A 21,433-nucleotide genomic window follows, 5' to 3' on the forward strand; every position below is an offset into this window, starting at 1 on the left:
TGGCAAACAAAAAGAAGAAAGGCAGCTGAGAAAGCTAATCCCTTCCCTAATCAGCTGTGCTGCAGTGGTGGATAGGGCCTGCCGGGTGAAGCCGCAGTGCCAAGTGGCATTAATATTAAAAGAAGAATTAACTGTTGTGTACACAAAGCCCACATACATCTGGAGTGGAACTGATGTGAGCAGTCATTTGAAGCATTATCACATACAAGTACTAGATGAATTTTACAATATAAACAACAAACCTAAATTCCAGGACATTTACAATGCCTTAGAAATTAAACTCTGCAGAAAAAATAGGGTTTACCATTACAATTTCATATTAGAAAATTTTTGTCACAACTATCTTCTAAGAATTTAAGTTCTGTTTCTTAACAGAATGCTTCCTTTAGACTTGTTGGTAATAAAGTCTTCACCTCGACTTCTGTGTTCAGTTTTGGGCCCCTCACTACAAGAAAGACATTGAGGTGCTGGAGTGGGTCCAGAGAAGGGCAACGAAGCTGGTGAGAGGTCTGGAGCACAAGTCTGATGAGGAGCAGCTGAGGGAGCTGGGGTTGTTCAGCCTGGAGAAGAGGAGGCTGAGGGGAGACCTTATGGCGCTCTGTCAACCAGACCCATCCCACAGAGTAGTCAGCGGCCTCCCTGGGGCCAGGATCAAGGATATACGGAGGAAACTCCCTACCTTGGTTTGGCCCTCAGATCATTATCCACTGCTGATATTTCAAGTAGGTAACGATGACATAGCTGCCAGAAGTGTAAGGCCAATGAAGAGTGACTTCAGAGCCCTGGCAGGGCTGGTTAAGGGATCAGGAGCACAAGTAGTGTTCTCCTCTATCCCACCAGTTGCAGGGATTGATGAGGGGATAAACAGGAAGAGTCAGCAGATTAACTCCTGGCTCAGAGACTGGTGCAACCAGCAGAACTTTGGTTACTTTGACCATGGATTGATATACAGGACACCAGGCATGCTGGCAACAGGTGGGGAAAGCCTAAGCCAAAGGGGAAGAAGGATTCTGGGACAGGAGTTAGCAGGACTCATTGAAAGGGCTTTAAACGAGGTTTGAAGGGGGACGGGGATGTAACCAGTGTAACTAAAGTGGTGCCTGGGAGCAGAATGCCAGTGCTGGCGGGTAAAAGCGCTAGCAAGGTCTTGCAGCCTGTTGTCACAGTGGAGGTGGGAGATGATGACCCATGTGCTAGCAAAGACATGAGGAGTAGTGATGGGTTGGCAACTACAGAAACATCTGAGCGTGGTCAGGTGGGAATAAGGGCTTGTCCCCCCAGTAAAGTGGCAAGGCAATTAGCCCAGCTGAAGTGCATCTATACGAATGCATGCAGCATGGGCAACCAACAGGAGGAGATGGAGGCCATTGTACATCAGGGAAACTATGATATAGTTGCCATCACAGAAACGCAGTGGGAAGACATGCACAACTAGAGTGCGGTGATGGATGGCTACCAACTCTTCAGAAGGGATAGGCAAGGAAGGAGGGGTGGTGGGGTGGCCCTCTATGTCGGGGCAGTTTTGAATGCCAAGAACTTAACAATGTACATGACTACATTGTTGAGTGTTTATGGATAAGAATCAAGGGGAAGGCCAATAAGCCAGACATCGTGGTGGGACTTCGTTATAGACCCCTCAACCAGGATGTAGAGGCCCATGAAATATTCTATAAGCAGCTGGCAGAGGTCTCGCAATCGCTCACCCTTGTTCTTGTGGGGGACTTCAGCTTCCCAGGTGCCTGCTGGAAATATAACACAGCAGAGAGGGAACAGCCCCGGAGGTTCCTGGAGTGTGTGGAAGACAACTTCCTAACACAGCTGGTGAGGGAGCCAACTAGGGAAAGTGCCCTACTGGACCTGCTGCTTCTTAACAGACAAGGTCTTGTAGGGGATGTAAAGATTGGAGGTCGTCTTGGGCAGAGTGACCATGAAATGATAGAATTTTCGATTCTTGGTGAAGCAAGGTGGGGAGCCAGCAGAACTGACAGCTTAGATTTACGAAGGGCGAACTTTGGCCTGCTTAGGAGCATGGTCCTTGGGGGACAGTCCTGAAGGGCAAAGGTGCCCAGGAAGGCTGGTCTTACTTCAAGGAGGAACTCTTAAAAGCACAGGAGAAGGCCATCCCCAAATCCCAAAAAAACAAGCAGACAGGGAAGAAGGCCAGCCTGGCTAAATAGAGAGCTGTGGCTGGACCTCAGGAAAAAAAGGAAAGTTTATGATCTTTGGAAAAGGGGCTTGGCTACTTATGAAAAATACCAAGATGTAGTGAAGCTATGCAGGCTGAAAATCAGAAGGGCCAAAGCTTAAGCAGAACTCATCCTGGCCACCATGGTTGAAGATAACAAGAAGAGGTTCTTTCAGTATATCAGTAGAAAAAAGGAAGATTAGGGAAAATGTAGGCCCACTAACGAATGAGATGGGCGCCCTAGCGGTGGAAGACACAGAGAAGGCAGAGCTACTGAATGCCTTCTTTGCTTCAGTCTTCACTGCTGAAGCTGTCCCTCACGAATCCCCAGCCCTGGAGGCAAGGGGGAAGGTCTGGAGGGAGGAAGAGTTTTCCCCAGTAGAGGAAGATCAGGTTAGAGACCACTTGGCCAAACTGGACACCCATAAGTCCACGGGCCCTGATGAGATGCACCCGTGACTGCTGAGAGAGCTGGCAGATGTTATTGCTTGGCCACTCTCCATCATCTTTGAAAGGTCATGGAGAACAGGAGAAGTGCCTGAGGACTGCAGGAAGGCCAATATCACTCCAGTCTTCAAAAAGGGCAAGAAGGAGGACCCAGGGAACTACAGATCAGTTAGTCTCCCCTCCATCCCTGGGAAGGTAATGGAGCGACTCGTTCTGGATGTCATATCCAAGCATGTTCAGGAGCAGGAAGTTATTGGAAGTGGTCAACGTGGATTTACCAAGGGTAAATCATGCTTGACCAATCTCATAGCCTTCTATGATGTTGTAACTGGTTGGCTGGATGGGGACAGAGCAACAGACGTCACCTACCTTGACACTGTCTCTCATAACATCCTCCTTAGGAAACTGAGGAAGTGTGGACTAGATGAGGGGACAGGGAGGTGGATTCAGAGCTGGCTGTGTGACAGGACTCAGAGGGTTGTGATTAATGGAGCAGGGTAAAGTTGGAGGCCTGTAACCAGTGGTGTCACCCAGGGGTCAATACTTGGACCAGTATTGTTTAATGTATTCATCAACGACCTGGATGAGGGGACAGAGTGTATGTTCAGCAAGTTCACTGATGATACCAAACTGGGAGGGGTGGCTGAGACCCCAGAGGGCCGTGCTGCCTTCCAGCGTGACCTGGACAGGCTGGAGAGCTGGGCAGAGAAGAACTTACTGAGGTTCAACAAGGACAAGTGTAGGGTCCTGCACCTGGAGAGGAAGAATGTCAGGCACCAATATAGGTTAGAGGCAGACCTGCTGGAAAGCAGCTCTGAAGAAAAGGATCTGGGGGTCTTGGTAGACAGGAAACTACCCGTGAGCAAGCAATGTGCCCTTGTTGCCAAAAAGGCCAACGGAATTCTGGGCTGCATAGGGAAGAGTGTGGCCAGCAGGTCAAGGGAGGTCATTCTCCCCCTCTGCTCTGCACTGGTGAGGCCACAACTGGAATACTGTGTCCAGTTCTGGGCTCCCCAGTTCCAGAGAGACAGTGAACTACTGGAGAGAGTGTAGGGCAACAAAAATGACTGAGGGACTGGAGCATCTCCCTTATGAGGAAAGGCTGAGAGAGCTGGGACTCTTTAGCCTGGAGAAGAGAAGGCTGAGGGGAGACCTTACTAATGTTTACAAGTATCTAAAGGGTGGGTTTAAGGAGGACGGAGCCAGACTCTTTTCAGTGGTTCCCAGTAACAGGACGAGGGGTAACGGGCACAAGATGGAACATAGGAAGTTCCTGTCAAATATGAGAAAAAACTTCTTTACGGTGAGGGTGACAGAGCACTGGAACAGGCTGCCCAGGGAGGTTGTGGAGTCCCCTTCTCTGGAGACTTTCAAGACCCGCCTGGATGCAGTCCTGAGTAATGTGCTCTAGGCAATCCTGCTTTAGCAGGGGAGTTGGACTAGATGATCTCTAGAGGTCCCTTCCAACTCTGAAAAATTCCATGATTCCGTGAGACAACTACCTGAAAGGAGGGTGTAGCCAGGTGGGGGTCGGTCTCTTCTCCTGAGTAACAGGCGATATGACAAAAGGAAATGGCCTCAAGTTGCATCAGGGAAAGTTTAGATTGGATATTAGGAAAAGCTTCTTCACTGAAGGGCTATCAAACATTGGAACAGGCTGCCCAGGGAAGTGGTGTAATCATCATCTCTGGAGGTATTTAAAAGATGTGTAGACGTGGTGTTTAGCAACATGGTTTAGATGATCCTAAAGATCCTGTCCAACCCAGATGATCCTATGATTCTGTGATCTTTCTAATAAAGTTTTGGTTTTCCTTTTAGAAGTTTACTTTACACAGTGAGACACAAAAGTGGTTAAAAAAAATGGAAAGAAGTTTTAGGAAATCTTTATGTCCTAGTTTTAAATAACGAACTTACCTACATCAATAGTTGGCTTCCCCCTCAAAAGCAATTTCAAACACTCAGGCTTATTATACATACTGCAGTAGTGTAGAACCGTATTACCCAATGCCGTCTGCTTATCCAGGTTTCCACTAAACACAAAAGAAAAAACAATCAAGGAAAGTATAGTATGCTGTGCTGTTCGTTTCAGATCTAGTATCCCTATAAATGATAAATGCATAACTACTTTACTGGACAAATGCGAAGTAGAAAGAAATATTTTTAAACTAAACATTACTTTCAAAGACTATTAAGAACAGTTCCAAGCATACTAGAAATTACCAAGCTGTGGTTGAAAAGGACTGAGCATCTACAGATGTTCATCCAAAAAAAAAAAAAGTGAAACTCAAAGATTCAAACTTAATGCTTTCTAAGGTTATGCCAGTTGTTTTCCACCTGCCACTTTTCTGGAATGTCTTTTTCAAACATGCTAAATTAGCCCAATAAAAAAATATCTGAAAAATTATTTTCATGCACCTAGAATAGGTTAATAAGTCCTATGCATTCAAGGAACTATGAAGAGGGTGGCCGTGAGGATGCACAGAAGAGTCATAAGAAGTTATGGATACACACTGAGTTAGGGAAAGGCAAGCTATGCAAACGGGTTCAGAGGACTTTTTAAAATTGTACTTCCTTCAGCTTTCAATTTCTTAAACAAGGTTTCTCAGAAAAAGTTACTGCCACATTACGATCAATATAATACATTTATAAAACTGAAAAGAAAAGCTCAGAAGATGACAGCTTTTTTTCCACTCAGTAACGCTCATACTCAGCAGCAAGTGCCGAGCCCATACGGTTGTAAAGATGCCCTTAAATCTGAGATTGAGACAAAAATGCAGACAGGAGACAGAAGCATGTGAAAGATGATAGTTGTCTGAAGAAACTATGAAGCTTCCTAACTAAACAAAATAATTTTAAATAATAATCCAAAATAAAAAATCCTTAATAATACTCAAGATAATAATTTGGGCTTCTAAAACATTTTGCAAATTGTGATCTCAAGCAGCTTGCAAATATTAGTAGCTTTTTATTTTATACTTTAATAACACTCCTACAATAGTCAGCACTCCATTTAACACAAGGGAGTAGTGACAGAATAAGGTTTAAGTGAAGGTTACACAAACAGCCCACATAGCTCAAGGGATGGTGTCAGGAACATGGATTCCAAGTCTGTGCTGTTACCAGAAGACCAAACTTCCTCTCTAACCCTCCGTATATACAACGCCACATTAACTATTAGAGACGGGAAGGCAAAAAAATAAGTATTCACTGACTGCATTTCAATACCAGGTATGACTCGCTATGCTGAGGGAAAATAAAAAATTAAAAAAAATCCTCTACCCTTCCCTCTGCCAGCTCAAGCAAGTTGTGATGAGTCTTCTGTGTCTGTTTCCCCAGCCCTCCTCTCTCAACGTTCTGCAAAACCCACCATCTGACACAGCAAGCAACTGCAGCTTCTTTCACTTAATAGCATACCATAGAAGTGGAGTGGAATTGATCTCATTTAATCATTACCTATATTGTGAAATATATAAAAAATAATGTTGTACCATGACACCACCTGATTATTTATTTTAAGAAGATGTTTTCATTAAGGTTTTTCACTTCTCTGAACACATCTCTTGACAACAAAGAATAGCTCAGCCAATAAACTAGATGTTGAAAGTTAAGAAATTATGCTCTTAATAGCTTTAATACAGTTTATTAACTATCAGAACACCTTTTTCAAAGTCAATCTAGCTTCTATTCCTAATTTTATGAGAAAGATCCTTGTTTTCTACTCTTACGATTCCTTTGCACGTGTCCTGTATTTGGACCATTTACTTGTCATCCCTCCTTTACCTGAGCTATTTGCTTGCATTGTTTCATACTGCCCTGTGTTCTAAATTAAGGCTCTCTTTTGCTCTACACAGTTTTTCCTTTCATCCTATTTTTAATATAACTGCTTTCCATGTTTTTAATCTACACTTCTCCCTCTCTCACTACTCATTAGGAGCACAAAGCTCAACTAAAAGGTATTAAATTATGCTCTTTTGAAAGATGTCTACGGAGAACGATTATAAGCGATGAGCAAACACTGTCCAAATCACTGCAAGGATAGCTTTGAACACCTGCATTTTCATGCATAATTTAATGAAAAATGAGCAATCCATACCAGTTTTGTACAAGGAAGTCAACCAGATGGAGAGAGGTTTGGTCAGCAGTCCGGACTGCTAAATGAAGTGCTGTTTCACCTGGCTCCTAAACAGATGGAAACGGAAGTTAGATTTTTGTGCCTTAGTTCTGCAAAGCTTATAATATCAGACCCCCCCTGCAGCCTGCGATACCATTGGCCTTCCTTGCCACAAGGGCCCACTGCTGGCTCATGTTCAACTTGGTGTCCACCAGGACCCCCAGGTCTTCTTCTGCCAACCTGCTTTCTAGCTGCTCGGTTCCCAGCGTATATTGGTGCATGGGGTTGCTCATGCCCAAATACCGGATTTCTTCTCGTTGAACTTAAAATGAATCATACTTTATTTTTTATTCATATAACGTATGCATCAACACATTTAAATGAAAATATAAATGCTCTTTAATCCAGTTTAAAAGTTGCATGAGAAAATAATCTAGAACCAGATTTCATTAACTCCTATTGATCATAACGGGCATTTAAAAAAAAAAAAAAAAGGTATATTACAGTACCTACATTTAGAATTAAAGTCACAACTTTTTAAAAAATACGACTTCATTAAACACCAGAGAACTTACAGTGGAGAATGCTGCTATAAATGTCCTAACTGCAGACTACATTTCAATTGGTGATCATACCAAAAAAAAAAAACCAAAACAAAAAACCCAACCCCCAAAAGGTACTCTTCCTGTTGAAAGAAACTGCACTTCTGTAAACGTTTCATCAGAAGCTGTGAAGGCATCAGATTTACTCTTTCTTCATATAGAGTAAACAGAGACTTGTATACAGGCAGTAATGTGTTCCTTCAGCAACATCTTTAAAAGCAGGTACGATACTGCCTGTGATACCAGGTGACCCCGGGTTATCATGTCAAGCCCTCTCTCTCTGGGCCTCTTCCTAAAAAAAAATCCTGTAGAACAGGTGCTTTTCAACACACTCTGCATCTAGGACGTTGCATGATATTACTATCACATTTCACACTCCTTTAGGCCAATGGGGGACAATCTTCTTTTCCCTTCCCACACGGATGCCACACTTAGGAAAGGAAGAAAAAACCCACCACTTTCATCTGTTATTTCTCTTGGTTTAGTATCTAAGGTAGCAGCCCTGCATATTTTACAAATAGACATTATTTAAAATATTCTGCTTTGTTTACCTGATAATCTTACCTGTCCAGGCTCTAACAGTGGCTCCATTAGCTCTACTCCCTCTGCATAGACTTGAATTAGTGCAAGTAAATCCCTGGATTTGACAGCCTCAAGTAATTCACTCAGTTTAGCTGCTGCAGATGCACAAGTCTTCCTAGAGAACTTATGATCCACATATTTAGCAGTGATAAATTCTTTACGTGCAGTCCTGTGGGGTGCAAAAATAGATATTGGTTTAGAAATTTTTAGAAAAATGGGTCAATGATTTAAATTCAAAATCATCTTGTCCAACTCAGGAGCTGAGAAGGGAAGAAGAAAACTGTCTGATAAAGACTGTTCTTTATTATTATAATGCATGTCTGTCTTGCAAACAAGCCCACAAATAAAGTACATATTCAATTTTATCCTGCCTTCTTGTTACATATGAAAATCACTCTGACTCTGGGGACTAAGACCAAAGAAAAAACAAATCCTGAAATGGGATTTCTCATAGAAACATATCTGCAGGTTAAAAACAGGATAAGCATGAAAAATAGGTTAAAAGCAGGATAAAAGAAAAAATACTGAGTCAGCTAGACGACAGCATAGTAGGTTAAAAGATGTTTTTACACCTTACATCACATATATGTTCCACAGTAAACTTAGCGTTAAAGCATTTAGAGATTCAAAACTTACATATCACTTGATGGACTGGGTTTAGGTGAAGGACTAGGTAAATTCCCCTCCATAATATCATTAAAACTAGTATTTCCTACATTCTTGGCCAGCTGCAATAAGAAAAAAAATATTTATGAGGGTGGGGGTTTTTGGCGTCTAAAAGCAACCTAAGAACTGGAATACTGAAGTTCATTTTCCACACTATCCATAAAAGATGGAACACATGGGATCGCAAAATTAAAGCATGATGACTATATTTAAATATAAAGCAATTAAAAATATTTTGAAGTGTGAATCCTATCATCCCAGAACTTGTACAATAGTCTTCAGAGTCTCAGCTAATTATTTGTATTTCAAGACAATTTGCCTCCAGTATAAAAGCAGAATGAGGAACGAGCAGTGTGAACATTGACACAGTGCTACTACACTGATCAGGGAGTTCCTTTTGGAAAGAAACTCAGATCTACTGGAAAGTCATGCTTAGTAAAATGACTTAGTTAAATGAATAGTAACTTTTCAAACAACACAAGATTTCAAGAAGAGTACTAGTGCTAACGTTAAACCTATACACAAATCCAGAATTGTCTTCTATCTTCTCTCCCTTTTCCCATACAAAATCTCTGTAGCAAGCATCTTCTCACAGGCCAAACAGGTGGGGAGAGAACCCTGCTGTAACTGGGGTGAGGTTTTTTGTATTTTTTTCTCCCTCCCCCTTTTTTTTCCAGTAGTCTCACATCCGATTCCTTTCATGACTTTAACTTTACAGGGTTTCTTCCATCAAATTAAAAGATTCATCCAACGCTCTTCTGTCAAAATTAGCAATGATCATTCTCACTTGTCAAGTTAAATTAGCTTTCATTTTTTAAAATTGCATGTCATTTTAGACTGTCCTGATTTAGGGTCAAGATCAACTAATGAGCTAATGATCATTCTCACAGCACTAATCACAACAAGTATTCATTCCGCAAAGCCTCAGGATTGAGAAGCATCAATAATACGTCATAGTAAAAACCCTCTCTTAAGATACATACAAAAATATGAAGAAGAAATTCTGCAAAACCCATACCTTGAAAACAATTAACTGTAAATTATACACCTGAATGTTTCCTATATATAGGTCAACTTTTGACTAAGAAAAAAAAATAAATCCAAATTAAAGAAACTTACCAAGAGTTCAGACGTTCCTAATTTGTCTAATTCCAAAGACTGGATTCGAGAAATATGGACACCCATTTCCCTATGTATTCCAGAACACTCAATGCAGGTTAAAATGCCCAAATTAGTTGATAGCCATGTTGGATCTGTAGAATTGAAAAACAAAATATTTAATCAAAGCCCAAGAAAAAGTTTTCAATGGTGGTAAGAACTCCCAAGGTATTCTGAAATGATTCTTCATTTAATATTTTAACAAACTTAAGAATATTTCATACTTTTCTCCAAACTGCAGTGCAAATTTTACCACAACGGAATTAAGTCTTTCAGATTTAGGGACAGTCCCAAAGGCACTGAATTTAGACTTATAAATCCATATTGAACGACCATATTTGAATACATTCAGGATTTGTTTCCTGTAGAAAGAAGGTAAGGCTTTTGTTTCCTGTTTTTAAAAGGAACAGATCTCCTGAATTCCACTGTTGGCAACTTCTGAAGTTTTAATATTTACTTTGTAAACGTTAAGTACTCTTTCTTCATAGAAGATTAATCATAGCATTTTCCAATATGTAAAACAGTAATACGTTGTAGAAAATTTAAGGAACACTGGCTAGTACAGCAAAAAAAAAAATATAAAAATTGCTGTTGTAGAGGAGATCTGGACGTAATATTAGAATAGATCTTATAATATGAATGCTACATAAGAAGCAAGACCAGTTCTTAAGGAAAAGAAAAAGCTCTAGACATATTTTGTGTCCATCCATGTCTTCAAATTAATCTCTTCCGTGATCTCAACTATTAACTGATAAAGCATTAAATCAACAGTTTTAAAGCAGCAAGCTGGAATGCAGGAGTGAAGCTTAAAACTTCACTATAAATTAAAAGAGGAATGAAACCGTAATCCGAAGTTTTTGTAGCCTTACATGATGAAAGAATTGAATGAACCAATTCCAGGATTTGACATAATTATATTCCACTTTGTATTTTTCATCTAGTTATTTCTTATTTGGATCAATTCCACATCAGCAAGCATCTTCAAGACACACACTATCTATACTCGGTTCCAAATGAATATCACCTTCTTCAAGTGTCTCTTTAGCTGTGGAAGCTGTAAGTGCTGCCACCTACCACATCGATTCAGTAGCTCTATGACAAGTTGACTCTTGTCAAGCTCTAAGAGACATACAACTGACCTGTAACGCTTTACTTCTGAGGATATAACCTGATAGGATTCCAACTCTGGGTCTCATTCTTTGCGCAAGACTACTTATTCCGCCTCTGGATGGTTTTCGTACTGCAATTCCAGTAGTCTCATGCCAAGATAAAACCTCAGAATAAGATCCTGGCCAGGTCAATTTTTCCACAACCATTGTCTAAGCATTACTCACTTCTACTTAGTAGCATGCACAGGATCAGTGATGCCAAGCAACTTCCATTCAAGTGCAACAAGCATCTAGAGACAGTGCAACAAGAACAGTTCAAACTCCAGAGGGGCTTGAACTGCTGGAAGTAAGCACAGACAACACACAAAAATATTTTAGTGAATTAAACGGAACTAACGTATGAAAGTCACATTTGTTCTTTTAAAAACAGGTTGAAGACTGACCAACACATCACTTAGAAAATTAGTTCGCACTCTTACAAACAATGCTTTAAAGATATTACTTTGCTCCCAACAAGAAGTTGATGACATGAACAAATTGAGATACCTGGTGAGCCACAATCACAACAGACTTCATTTCCGGGTAATCTCTGTATGTCATCAATAATGGCTTTTGTCAGATCCTCTAAACTGTTCTCCCCTGTGCTCTGCTCTCCACGGAATGCCATATTTAATGCTTCTTCTTTGCTGTTAGTCAATACTGATATCCATCTAGCACAAGATAAAGACCTTCATGAGATCTGCATTTGCAAATACAAGTTAATCTATAAACCGTAGAAAGCTTGCCAGGAACAAAATATTAGTGGGAATACAGGGAATATTGTGGGAGAGACTGAGGGGGGAAAACACGAGAGACAGAAAGGAAAGAATTGAGAAACGGAAAGTAAGAATGAGAAAAGACAAAGAGAAAAAAGTTTTAATTCTAATGTCCCTTTGGTGAAACAATTTTAAAGTCAAAGCAGTAGAGTTTTCCGGTTCCTCAAAAAAGCAAAAGCTGTGGAAGAGAAAGGGTGCAATTACGCTCCTGTAAATTTAACTGCTTTAAAAGTAGGTGCCCAAGATCTTCCTGAAGTCTGTCCCATTATTAAAGGAGAAAATTATAACAACTACTTTCTCCAATGTGCATATCACTCTTCATAGAAGAGACAGGAAGCACATTTTTGAGTGTGTTGAGGTCTAGTTGCCTTTCAAAATGCAGGTCTCGGTGCACTAATCAGACTGTAACATCCAAATTAATGAAAATTGCCATGGCAACAAATGGGAAAAGGAAGAGAAGATGACAGGAGAGTAACAATATTGATAGCCAACATAAAAATTTAAGAGCAAATGTTGACTGCAACAAATCAAGACTCTTTAATGATATTTCAGGCACTAGTTCCTCTTCCTCCCCCCTCCCCCAGCTCTGCAAGTTTTTGTTTACACAGTAATGTTTTAATTAAAAACAAACAAAAAAACCCTCTCAGTGGCTGCTGCCCTACAGGTGGAAGCGAAGAGGGGAAAGCGGTTCTACTAAGGACAGGCATATTGCAGATGCAGTGTTGCCTAACTTACAGCAAGCTGAAAAAAAACTAATCCTCCCAGCTCTAGTGATTTTAGATGTTTTTAGATCTACTGCAAATACACGTTTTTTATGTAGAAATATCTTAAATTTGCGGTGTCCTCAATCCATTTCCCATTTACAGCATTACAATTGTCTGCAGTCAACAATCTTCTGAAATGTGCTAAAACGGCTACGGTCACCTAAGCAAACTAATAGAACTTCAGATTGAAATTCACCATTTCTCACTGGAATAATATTGCAAAGATAAACTTTAAAGGACGTCAGAGGGAAAATGATGTATATAGTCTGGCAATACAGATTCAGAGCCTGAATTGGTACATGGGAACTGTACATTATTCATACATCTATTCATACACATATTTTTTTAAATTTTTATGGGCACAGAATAATTTGAGAACTTACAAAAATAACCTAAAAGAAGTTAAAAAATTATTGAAAAAATCAACTTTAAAAATGAAAGAGAAATTGAAAGATCTGAAAACAAACCTGCTCCGTAGTTTACATGCTGAAAGCAATATATTTACATTAATATCTCCCTCTAGTTAGAGGATACAATATAAGAACCCACACTAGATGGCATTCTTCTGCAATTTTTCTGATGAAATCCAATGTTATTAAAAAAAATAAGTGGTGGCAGTGTATTGCTTCTAATATTATAGTAATGTTGTGTTAAACGCTCAGACTAAAATAATCTCAGACAGACAACATTTATTCTGACATTTGTTGACAATTTCTTTCAGGGTTACAATTTGATTAGTTTGTTAAAAAGGCAGAATTTGAATAAAACTCAACTATGCAGTAACAATTAAAAAAAATTATTAGATGCACTTAAAATAAACATGACATGACTGAGCCAGCTGTTAGTTTGATACAGATTTCCATATTACAAGTTTATAAACTGTAAGAGCAGAAATTTATTTGGATTGTGTTTCCTCAGCTAGAGGGAACCCACTGTCCAAGGCTGCGTGTCACTGGTGTCGCCTGCGAGACAGTCGGAGCGAGAGGCACCACAGCGACGGCTCTTCCCAGACACCAGCACCGAGGGCCATTTATCACAAGCGCAATAACAGACACAGTCTTAATGACTGGTGCTATTTATACAAGAAGTCCCCAGCAGGTCACCAGACCTTCCTCGCGTGCTGCACGCTCAGAAATAAGCAAGTCAAATCAGTAAATATGGTATATTAACGCAGTGTCAACAGTTTATAAAAACTGTCTTATGACTGCTGTTCTTCCCTTTTCTCCTTATCTGCACTAGTCTTTTTTTTCTTCCTTTTTTTTTTAATATATAGTTATTTCACAATACCACCAGTGTCAAGCTAACTAGTCAAAAAGCTTCTAGTAATACTTTGCAGTGTTCTTTCAAATAATGTAAAAATTACTTAAGTCTTAGAGAATTGCTTTGTCTTCCGTCTAATACAACGAGACAGGCTGTCCAGTCTTCTACTACACTTTTTTTTTTTTTTTTTTTTTTGGATCTCGGCAGTTTCGAATGACCCTTTAAGGGATTTTGTTTGCTGGAGATTCCCAGTTTTGAAGAAATGACGCTAAAAAAAATCTGGCATCATGGGTGACTTCTGGATCCAATGAAGGAAGCAGAAGTATTCATTAATCTTGGGTGGACCAGACTCTCACTCAGATTCCTCTTATTTTTCTTCAGTATGTCTAAGCCAATAAAAGCCTCCTCCCCAAAAATAACAACCAGTCTAATAGGAGTTTTTCCTATTTTTCAATAAAAAATTATCTCTGTCTTTTCTGACAATTGCTATTGCAACATTGATGTTACCAGGTAAATGCATAAATAGAACAAGAATAGTGAAATATTTTTCAAATATTCAGAAACAACTTTTTTAGACGGAAGAAGCAACAGAGAGAATCAAGACCTTCCAGATCAGTCTTCCAAAATTAAAAAATGCCTGAAGACTGCTGCTGAACACGAGACTGAAGTTAGATGCGTGTGTCTTCAAAGCAAAATTTCTCAATCTAGCTTTGTTTATAATCCAGGCATTTCCTACAGAAGTGGATATACTTCTGACCTTCAAAAAGAGGGTAGAAAAAGGTCATGTTTGGAGTATGTTCGGCCCCATCCACAATTATCAAAAAGTAGAAAGTACCTATTCTCATATATGCTAGAAAAATAAATCTGGTTATTTTAGAGATCTGAGGTTACATTTCTTATGATAGACACAAAGATATCTACAACCTCCCCCCGACCCCTGCACACACTGCACTTTATCTACTAGAGAAACTAATAATCCACTGAGAATTTTAAGGACAGTCAAGCAGTAATTAAAGGTCACAGACAGCTGGCTAGATAAAAATCAAGAAATGCACTGGACTAAAGGAAATGTTTGAGGGGAAGCACTAACAAACCTGTAACAGAATATAGGCTTCAGTGATTTGTATTTTAAACCATCTGCTTTTAAGTTATTTTTATTTTTAAGTAGTTTGAGGAGCTATTTATGGAAGGAGTTTAAAATGATCACTAGGAAAATGTATGCAAGGTCAATTAAACTATAGTGTACAGAAATGCATCTTGCTTTATTCTCTATTTAGATGTGATTAGAGAAGGGCCACGAGGACGATCAGAGGGCTGGAGCACCTCTCCTATGAGGACAGACTGAGAGAGTTGGGGTCGTTCAGTCTGGAGAAAAGAAGGCTCCGAGGAGACCTTATAGTGGCCTACCAGTACCTTAAGGGGGCCTACAAGAAAGCTGGTGAGGGACTTTTTAGGATGTCAGGTAATGGTAGGACCAAAGGTAATGGATTAAAACTAGAGATGGGACAATTCAGACTGGACATCAGAAAGAAGTTCTTCACCATGAGGGTGGTGAGACACTGGAACAGGTTGCTCAGAGAAGTGGTGGATGCCCCATCCCTGGAAGTGTTCAAGGCCAGGCTGGATGGGGCTCTGAGCAACCTGATCTAGTGGGAGATGTCCCTGCCCATGGCAGGGGGGTTGGAACTAGATGATTTTTAAGGTCCCTTCCAACCCTAACAATTCTATGATTCTGAAAGAAAAGTGATTTGAAAATCTATTTATGCATTTATTTTTCAATTGGTACACAAAGAAAAAAAAAGACAGAACAGAGGCAGCACTAAAATGGTGGATGACACACAAGGTGGAGAAGAAAGGGTCAAGAGAGAAGCACACATATATAAGTCAAGTGGAAACTGGAATAAGAGGATGACAACTCTAGCTGAGGAGCTACATCATGTAGTTCCTGCTGAATGCTCTTAAATCAACAAGGTTGTAAGTCAAAGGGTGCTGTTCACAAGACACCTTAGATAATAAGGCTGCTTAGGACCTACTCAGTGGCTGCACAAGAAAAACAGAACATTTGGTTATATTGTAGCTTTTCATCAACATATTAAGTCATTCTGGTTGATAAACTTAACTAAAGGTATTACAGAAATTGTCCTAAGGAAAAAAAGAGACTGTGTGCATCTCAAACTACATACCATTACTTGGGTCACTTAAGTAATTTTCTGAAACGGGACACTTGTCTCGAGCAGCAAGCATTATAATGCCTTTGTTGTTGGTTGCTTACAATGCCAATACAGGCAAAATACACTTAGGTTCTCTTAGTTTGTCTGTGTGTATTCCAACACTTGGATGCAACTAAGGTCTCTTTAGCTAAACAAAGCTTTTTAAACTTGCAAAACCAAAAAACTACTACACTCCACTGGTGCGGTCCCACCTCAAGTACGGTCTGCAGTTTTGGGTGCCTCCAATATAAGGACAACAAACTATTACAGTGTGTCCAGAGGAGGGAGACCAAGATGGTGAAAGGCCTTGAGGGCAAGACTTAAAAGGAGTGTCTGAGGTCACTTGGCTTGTTCAGCGTGGAGAAGAGAAGGCTGAGGGGTGACCTCATGGCAGCCTACACCTTCCTCAAGGGGGGCAGCGGAGGGGGAGGTGCTGATCTCCTCTCTCTGGTGACCAGCGATAGGACATGAGGGAATGGAATGAATCTGCATCAGGGCAAGTTCAGATGGGATATTAGAAAAAGGTTCTTCACTGAGGGTGGTTGATCACTGGAACAGCCTCTCCATGGATGTGGTCATGGCACCAAGCCTGTCAGAGTTCAAGAAGCAGTTTTAGAAAGTCCTGTGAGGAGCAGGGAGTTGGACTCAACGATCCTTATGGGTTCCTTCCATCTTGAGATATTCTATGATTCTGTATTCCAGTACAAGTCATTTTCTCAGCCACTAGACTTTAAAGTGATAAAGCAGACTTCAGTGGCAAACAAATAGGAATTACGCTTGTAATGGGAAACAAGATCAGCCTGGAATTTCAAATCAGTCCAACAGGCAGGCTGATAAATCAAATTTATTGACCTGCCAATACGAAGAAGTATGTTAATAATGTATTCTCTCCCTACCTTGCTCATGCATTAAGGCAAAAAAACCCCAACAAAACATCACCTTTTAAACCAACAAATATCGTAAAAACTAATTTATGGCAGAGACACAAAAACTTATGACTCATCAAGCACATTACTGATCAGAAATAACAGTTTTTTCTTCTTGATTGAGAAAATTACTGAAATAATTACGTTCCAGAATGAATACAATAAGCATGACTAGCAAGTCAGCTTTGCCCTCTAAGGGCCAACATTAAGCTGTGGGAGACTCTGGAAGGCAATAGCTGCATGACAAGGAATTCTCCAGCCTTCTCATTTCACCCATGCCTCCCAATGTGGAGCTGTCAATGCCGTTGCCTCCCAACACCACCAAACAACTAAAAATACCCTACAAACATTCCCTGTACCTTTAAACTACACATGGAGCAACACAGTCTTCCATTAGAACACGGACATGTAACAAAAGAGCACAACGGTCCTGAAGAATGAGGCACCCTGGAAGGATCAGGGTTGCTGCCCTCTTCATTAGCAACTTTATTCTTAAAATTGTCAGGTGATGAGCACTGGATTGCACAATACGTGTTTGATGACACCAAGAACAACATTCAGGAGGAAAAAGAGAGGTACATGGTTCCCAGGACAAGAAGTAGTTCTTGACATTGCAGGAGGAAAGATTGTTTTAAAGGAAATGATCTGGTTGGAAACATGGGAAGTAATGAAGCAAGTTACTGGATTTTGAAGTGCACAAATCTCAGAGAGATATGCTTTGCTGTTTGTTTCTAGGCCTACAGTAGAAAAGATGCATTACCCGTAAATAGTTTCTGTGTGTTATATTGAGATCTTTTATCTATTTATTATTTTTAGCTTAAAGGAAAAGGTAGGATCAGGAGGAAAAGAAGTAACTACAAAAGAGGGTTGACATAGAAGAGCTAAGAAGAATTTAAAAACATTTCATTTGAACCCTCATAACCTGATCTACTATATCATGCCAAGCAACTGCACACGAACCATGGGCAGCAGGGCACACAATCTAAATGGGGTTTTGGTTGGGTCGGGCTGGGATTTTTGTTTTGGTTTTAATGTTACAAGGTTTTCAAAGAGCCCTGGGATGTGACAGAAAATAGTCTACATCTAGAGATTCACAACTGCAGAAAAAATGGACAGTAGGTACTACTTCTGCATTAACTGAGAAAACTGTTTCCATTGTTACGTGTGATTTTTATCACCACTATTGGCAAAATAAACTTGAAAAAATGTAAACATTCTTACGCTACGTATTCCTGTTCATCTTCTGCTTGAAAGTGGTATGTTCTGTTATCTGAAATAAATAAATACATCTTTTCATTTGGCACATCATAAATTTGAAAATATCAATATATTTGTTACTAAAACCTATTTGACAACTAAAGCTTTTAAGAGCAATTGCTTTTAGCCAGCAACATTAATACTTTATTCATAGCTATAGAAAAAAATTCTAAAAAAACAGACAAAGATGAAATTGTGAATTTTGATTTACATCAAATGTCTGTATTTCAAAAGCCTTATGTTTAGGAACATTAAAGAAAAATAAGCATATAAGTGAAATGTTGCCCTTTTGAAGTTAAATATGAAACATAAGTAGCGGAAAAGGGCAAAATAAATTTGTTCCTATTATACATTTTTCCCTCCGTTTGGGTTAAGAAACTTCTTTTTACTAACAAATGGATGAGATACAAACTGGGTGTTATCTGTCACATTCAAAGGTTTCATAGACTGTCCTTGTAAATACAGAATATTGGAACTGTTTGTTGTTTAATTCTATATATGTAAACACTGAACACAGTAAGTTGGCTCATAGACTTCAAAAGTGGTTTTAAAAATCAGACTGGATACAAATACCTGCCATACAAGACCAAAATGGAAAGAAGGGAAATCTCAGAAGCTTTAATGCTGAGAAGACAAGTCACATTCAGCCCCCCCAAAATAGCACTCAAAAAGCAGAACAAACACCGAAGGAAAAACAAGATAAGTCTAAAGGTGTTTTTCATTTGCTGGTGATATCCTTTATCAGCTTATGCATGTTCCACTAAGCTGGTAAACATCTCTCTGAACTTAGAACAGCACATATGCTGCATTTCATGGTTTGTCACAAATGAACAGTATTTGTGTCACACACACACAAAAAAAAAAGGTTCTAAATTCATTTGTCTGATAACCTCTCCTCAAAACTAGAGTTCTGAACACGCATGAGGTGCTGCATGTATCTGGCTATAGATCTGCATTTTGAACTGTAGCCTCATTTTTACTCAAAGTATCCTGTAATGACATTTTTAGAAATCACACATAATGCACGACGGTACTGAAGTTGCTACATACGTGATATTAGATCAAAAGACTTCTTATCTTCAGCATTTGGCTTCACCTGGCAGGTCAGTAAATTCAGTTTAGCTGGTTGCCTGTTGGACTAAAAAGAAAATTTATTTTACTTTAAAAATGTCTTGATTTAGGATTATTTTTCCTTTTTGGGGAGTGGGCACATATGATGTTAACTTAAAGTGGGGACATGCATACACGTACACCTTCAAAATGCTTGAGACCAGCATGACTTTGATTTGGTCTGTCAGAATGGACAGATTGCTAAATCTAAACTAAATTTAAACAAAACTAAAATTTTCACGGCAAGCCTTCCTGACTATTTGAAAGGAAATAAAGGAACAAACCTTAATTTAGAATATGCTAATACTGAAGGTTTTTTTGCTGTATTTCATAAGCAAAGGTAAATCTATTATGCAATTTTTCATTACAGCATGCCCATATTCCGATTCTCCTCCCATTTTAAATAAATGAAAGATATAACGCTAAAAATTTAAAAGTGAATTGGGAAGCTGGAGATCTGGAGTTTCAGAACTTCTACATCTACTAATATTCTCTGCTGTAATTAGGTTACTTAAGACGGTAACAGGAAAGATGGGGACAAACTTTATAGCAGGGCCTGCTGCGATAGGACAAGGAGTAACGGCTTTACACTGAAAGAGGGTAGATTTAGCTTAGATATAGATACATTAGTTTTTTACAAGGAGGGTGGTTAAACACTGGTCCAGGTTGTCCAGAGAGGTAGTAGATGCCCCATCCCTGGAAACATTCAAGGCCAGGTTGGACGGGGTCTGAGCAACCTGATCTAGTGGAAGATGTCCCTGCTCATTGCAGGGAAGTGGGACTAGATGCCCTTTAAAGGTCCCTTCCAACCTAAACTATTCTATGTTGATTTGATGATAACTAAGTACACCTTTAAAGTATTTTGGGGTTTATACATGTTTATCAGAAACTAGAGATACTGAATTAAAGTTAGGATATCTGGCAGGTATAAACTGAACTTGAGATGTCAGTTATCAGTAAATCACAGAATGGTTTGGGTTGGAAGGGACCCTAAAGATCACCTAGTTCCAACCCCCCCTGCCATGGGCAGGGACACCTCCCACTAGACCAGGCTGCTCAAAGCCCCATCCAGCCTGGCCTTGAACACCTCCAGGGATGGGGCATCCACAACTTCCCTGGGCAACCTGTGCCAGTGCCTCACCATCCTCACAGTAAAGAATTTCTTCCTGATATCCAATCTAAATCTACCCTCTCTCAACTTGAGGCCATTACCACATGTCCTATCATTACACTCCCTGATAGAGAGTCCCTCCCCATCCTTCCTCTAGGCCCCTTTTTAGGTACTGGAAGGCTGCTGTGAGGTCTCCTCGGAGCCTTCTCTTCTCCAGGCTGAACAACCTCAACTCTCTCAGCCTGTCCTCACAGGAGAGGTGCTCCAGCCCTCTGATCATCTTCGTGGCCCTCCGCTGGACCCGCTCCAACTGGTCCATGCCCTTCCTGTTCTGAGGGCTCCAGAGCTGGATGCAGTGCTCCAGGTGGGGTCTCACCCAAGCGGAGAAGAGGGGCAGAATCACCTCCCTCGATCTGCTGGCCACGCTTCTTTTAATGCGGCCCAGGATGCGGTTGGGTCTCCGGGCTGCAAGCGCACATTGCCTGCTCATGTTGAGTTTTTCATCCACCAGCACCCTCAAGTCCTTCTCCTAATACTTCTGAACCAAGTTTTGGAAGTTGCTTGTGTTACAATCAAAATAACGCAAAACCAGAAAAAAAAAATTTTTAGAAGCGTGTTTCCCACATTGTGAAATGTTTGTCAGAACAAGCTTATAAACATGATATTTTTAACACTTAAGGAGCAACCCCTTGAAGGAGTAAATATGCAATTGGAGTCTCAGTTTTCAAAGTTTAGTGTCAAACACACTGTCATGATCTGAGCTTTTCATCATTGAAAACAAGAAAATTACTTTCCCCCCGGCACTGCAACAGAAAAGAGCAAACGGATTGCTTTTACACAGCTATATACAAGAAAAGGAAAACTACAATCGATAGTGTAATCAAAAGAATTCTAAATTGGCAAATCCTGAGCTTGACAATACATGATTTTTTTTTTATTATTTTTTTAAAAGAAATTGTGATAACTGAACCATTACTAGCCTAGGTATTACTAACTAAGCGTAAGCAGTTTGAGTAAGTGAATCCTCAAAGGAGGTGAGGATATCTTCCTAGCCATTAAAAAGAACCAACCTCCAGTACAAAATGTAGTAACTTACCTTTAATTTGTTTAAGTCAGGTAG

General features: G+C 40.0%; 1 protein-coding gene across 6 annotated transcripts in view; it reads right to left on the bottom strand.

Annotated features, from left to right (window-relative positions):
- The window catches only part of ASAP1 (ArfGAP with SH3 domain, ankyrin repeat and PH domain 1), a 194,275-nt gene that overhangs the window by 34,213 nt on the left and 138,629 nt on the right, over window positions 1–21,433 (bottom strand). For all 6 annotated transcript variants that reach the window (XM_063327541.1, XM_063327540.1, XM_063327537.1 and 3 more), the window contains 8 exons: window positions 19,143–19,230; window positions 18,057–18,105; window positions 11,407–11,570; window positions 9,713–9,846; window positions 8,564–8,655; window positions 7,910–8,096; window positions 6,726–6,811; window positions 4,547–4,662 (listed from right to left, as the gene is read on the bottom strand). In XM_063327541.1, the coding sequence (XP_063183611.1) occupies window positions 4,547–4,662; window positions 6,726–6,811; window positions 7,910–8,096; window positions 8,564–8,655; window positions 9,713–9,846; window positions 11,407–11,570; window positions 18,057–18,105; window positions 19,143–19,230 (916 nt within the window). The remainder of the gene's footprint in view (window positions 1–4,546; window positions 4,663–6,725; window positions 6,812–7,909; window positions 8,097–8,563; window positions 8,656–9,712; window positions 9,847–11,406; window positions 11,571–18,056; window positions 18,106–19,142; window positions 19,231–21,433) is intronic.

This window comes from Chroicocephalus ridibundus, chromosome 2 (genome assembly GCF_963924245.1).
Source record: "Chroicocephalus ridibundus chromosome 2, bChrRid1.1, whole genome shotgun sequence".
Lineage (NCBI taxonomy): Eukaryota > Metazoa > Chordata > Aves > Charadriiformes > Laridae > Chroicocephalus > Chroicocephalus ridibundus.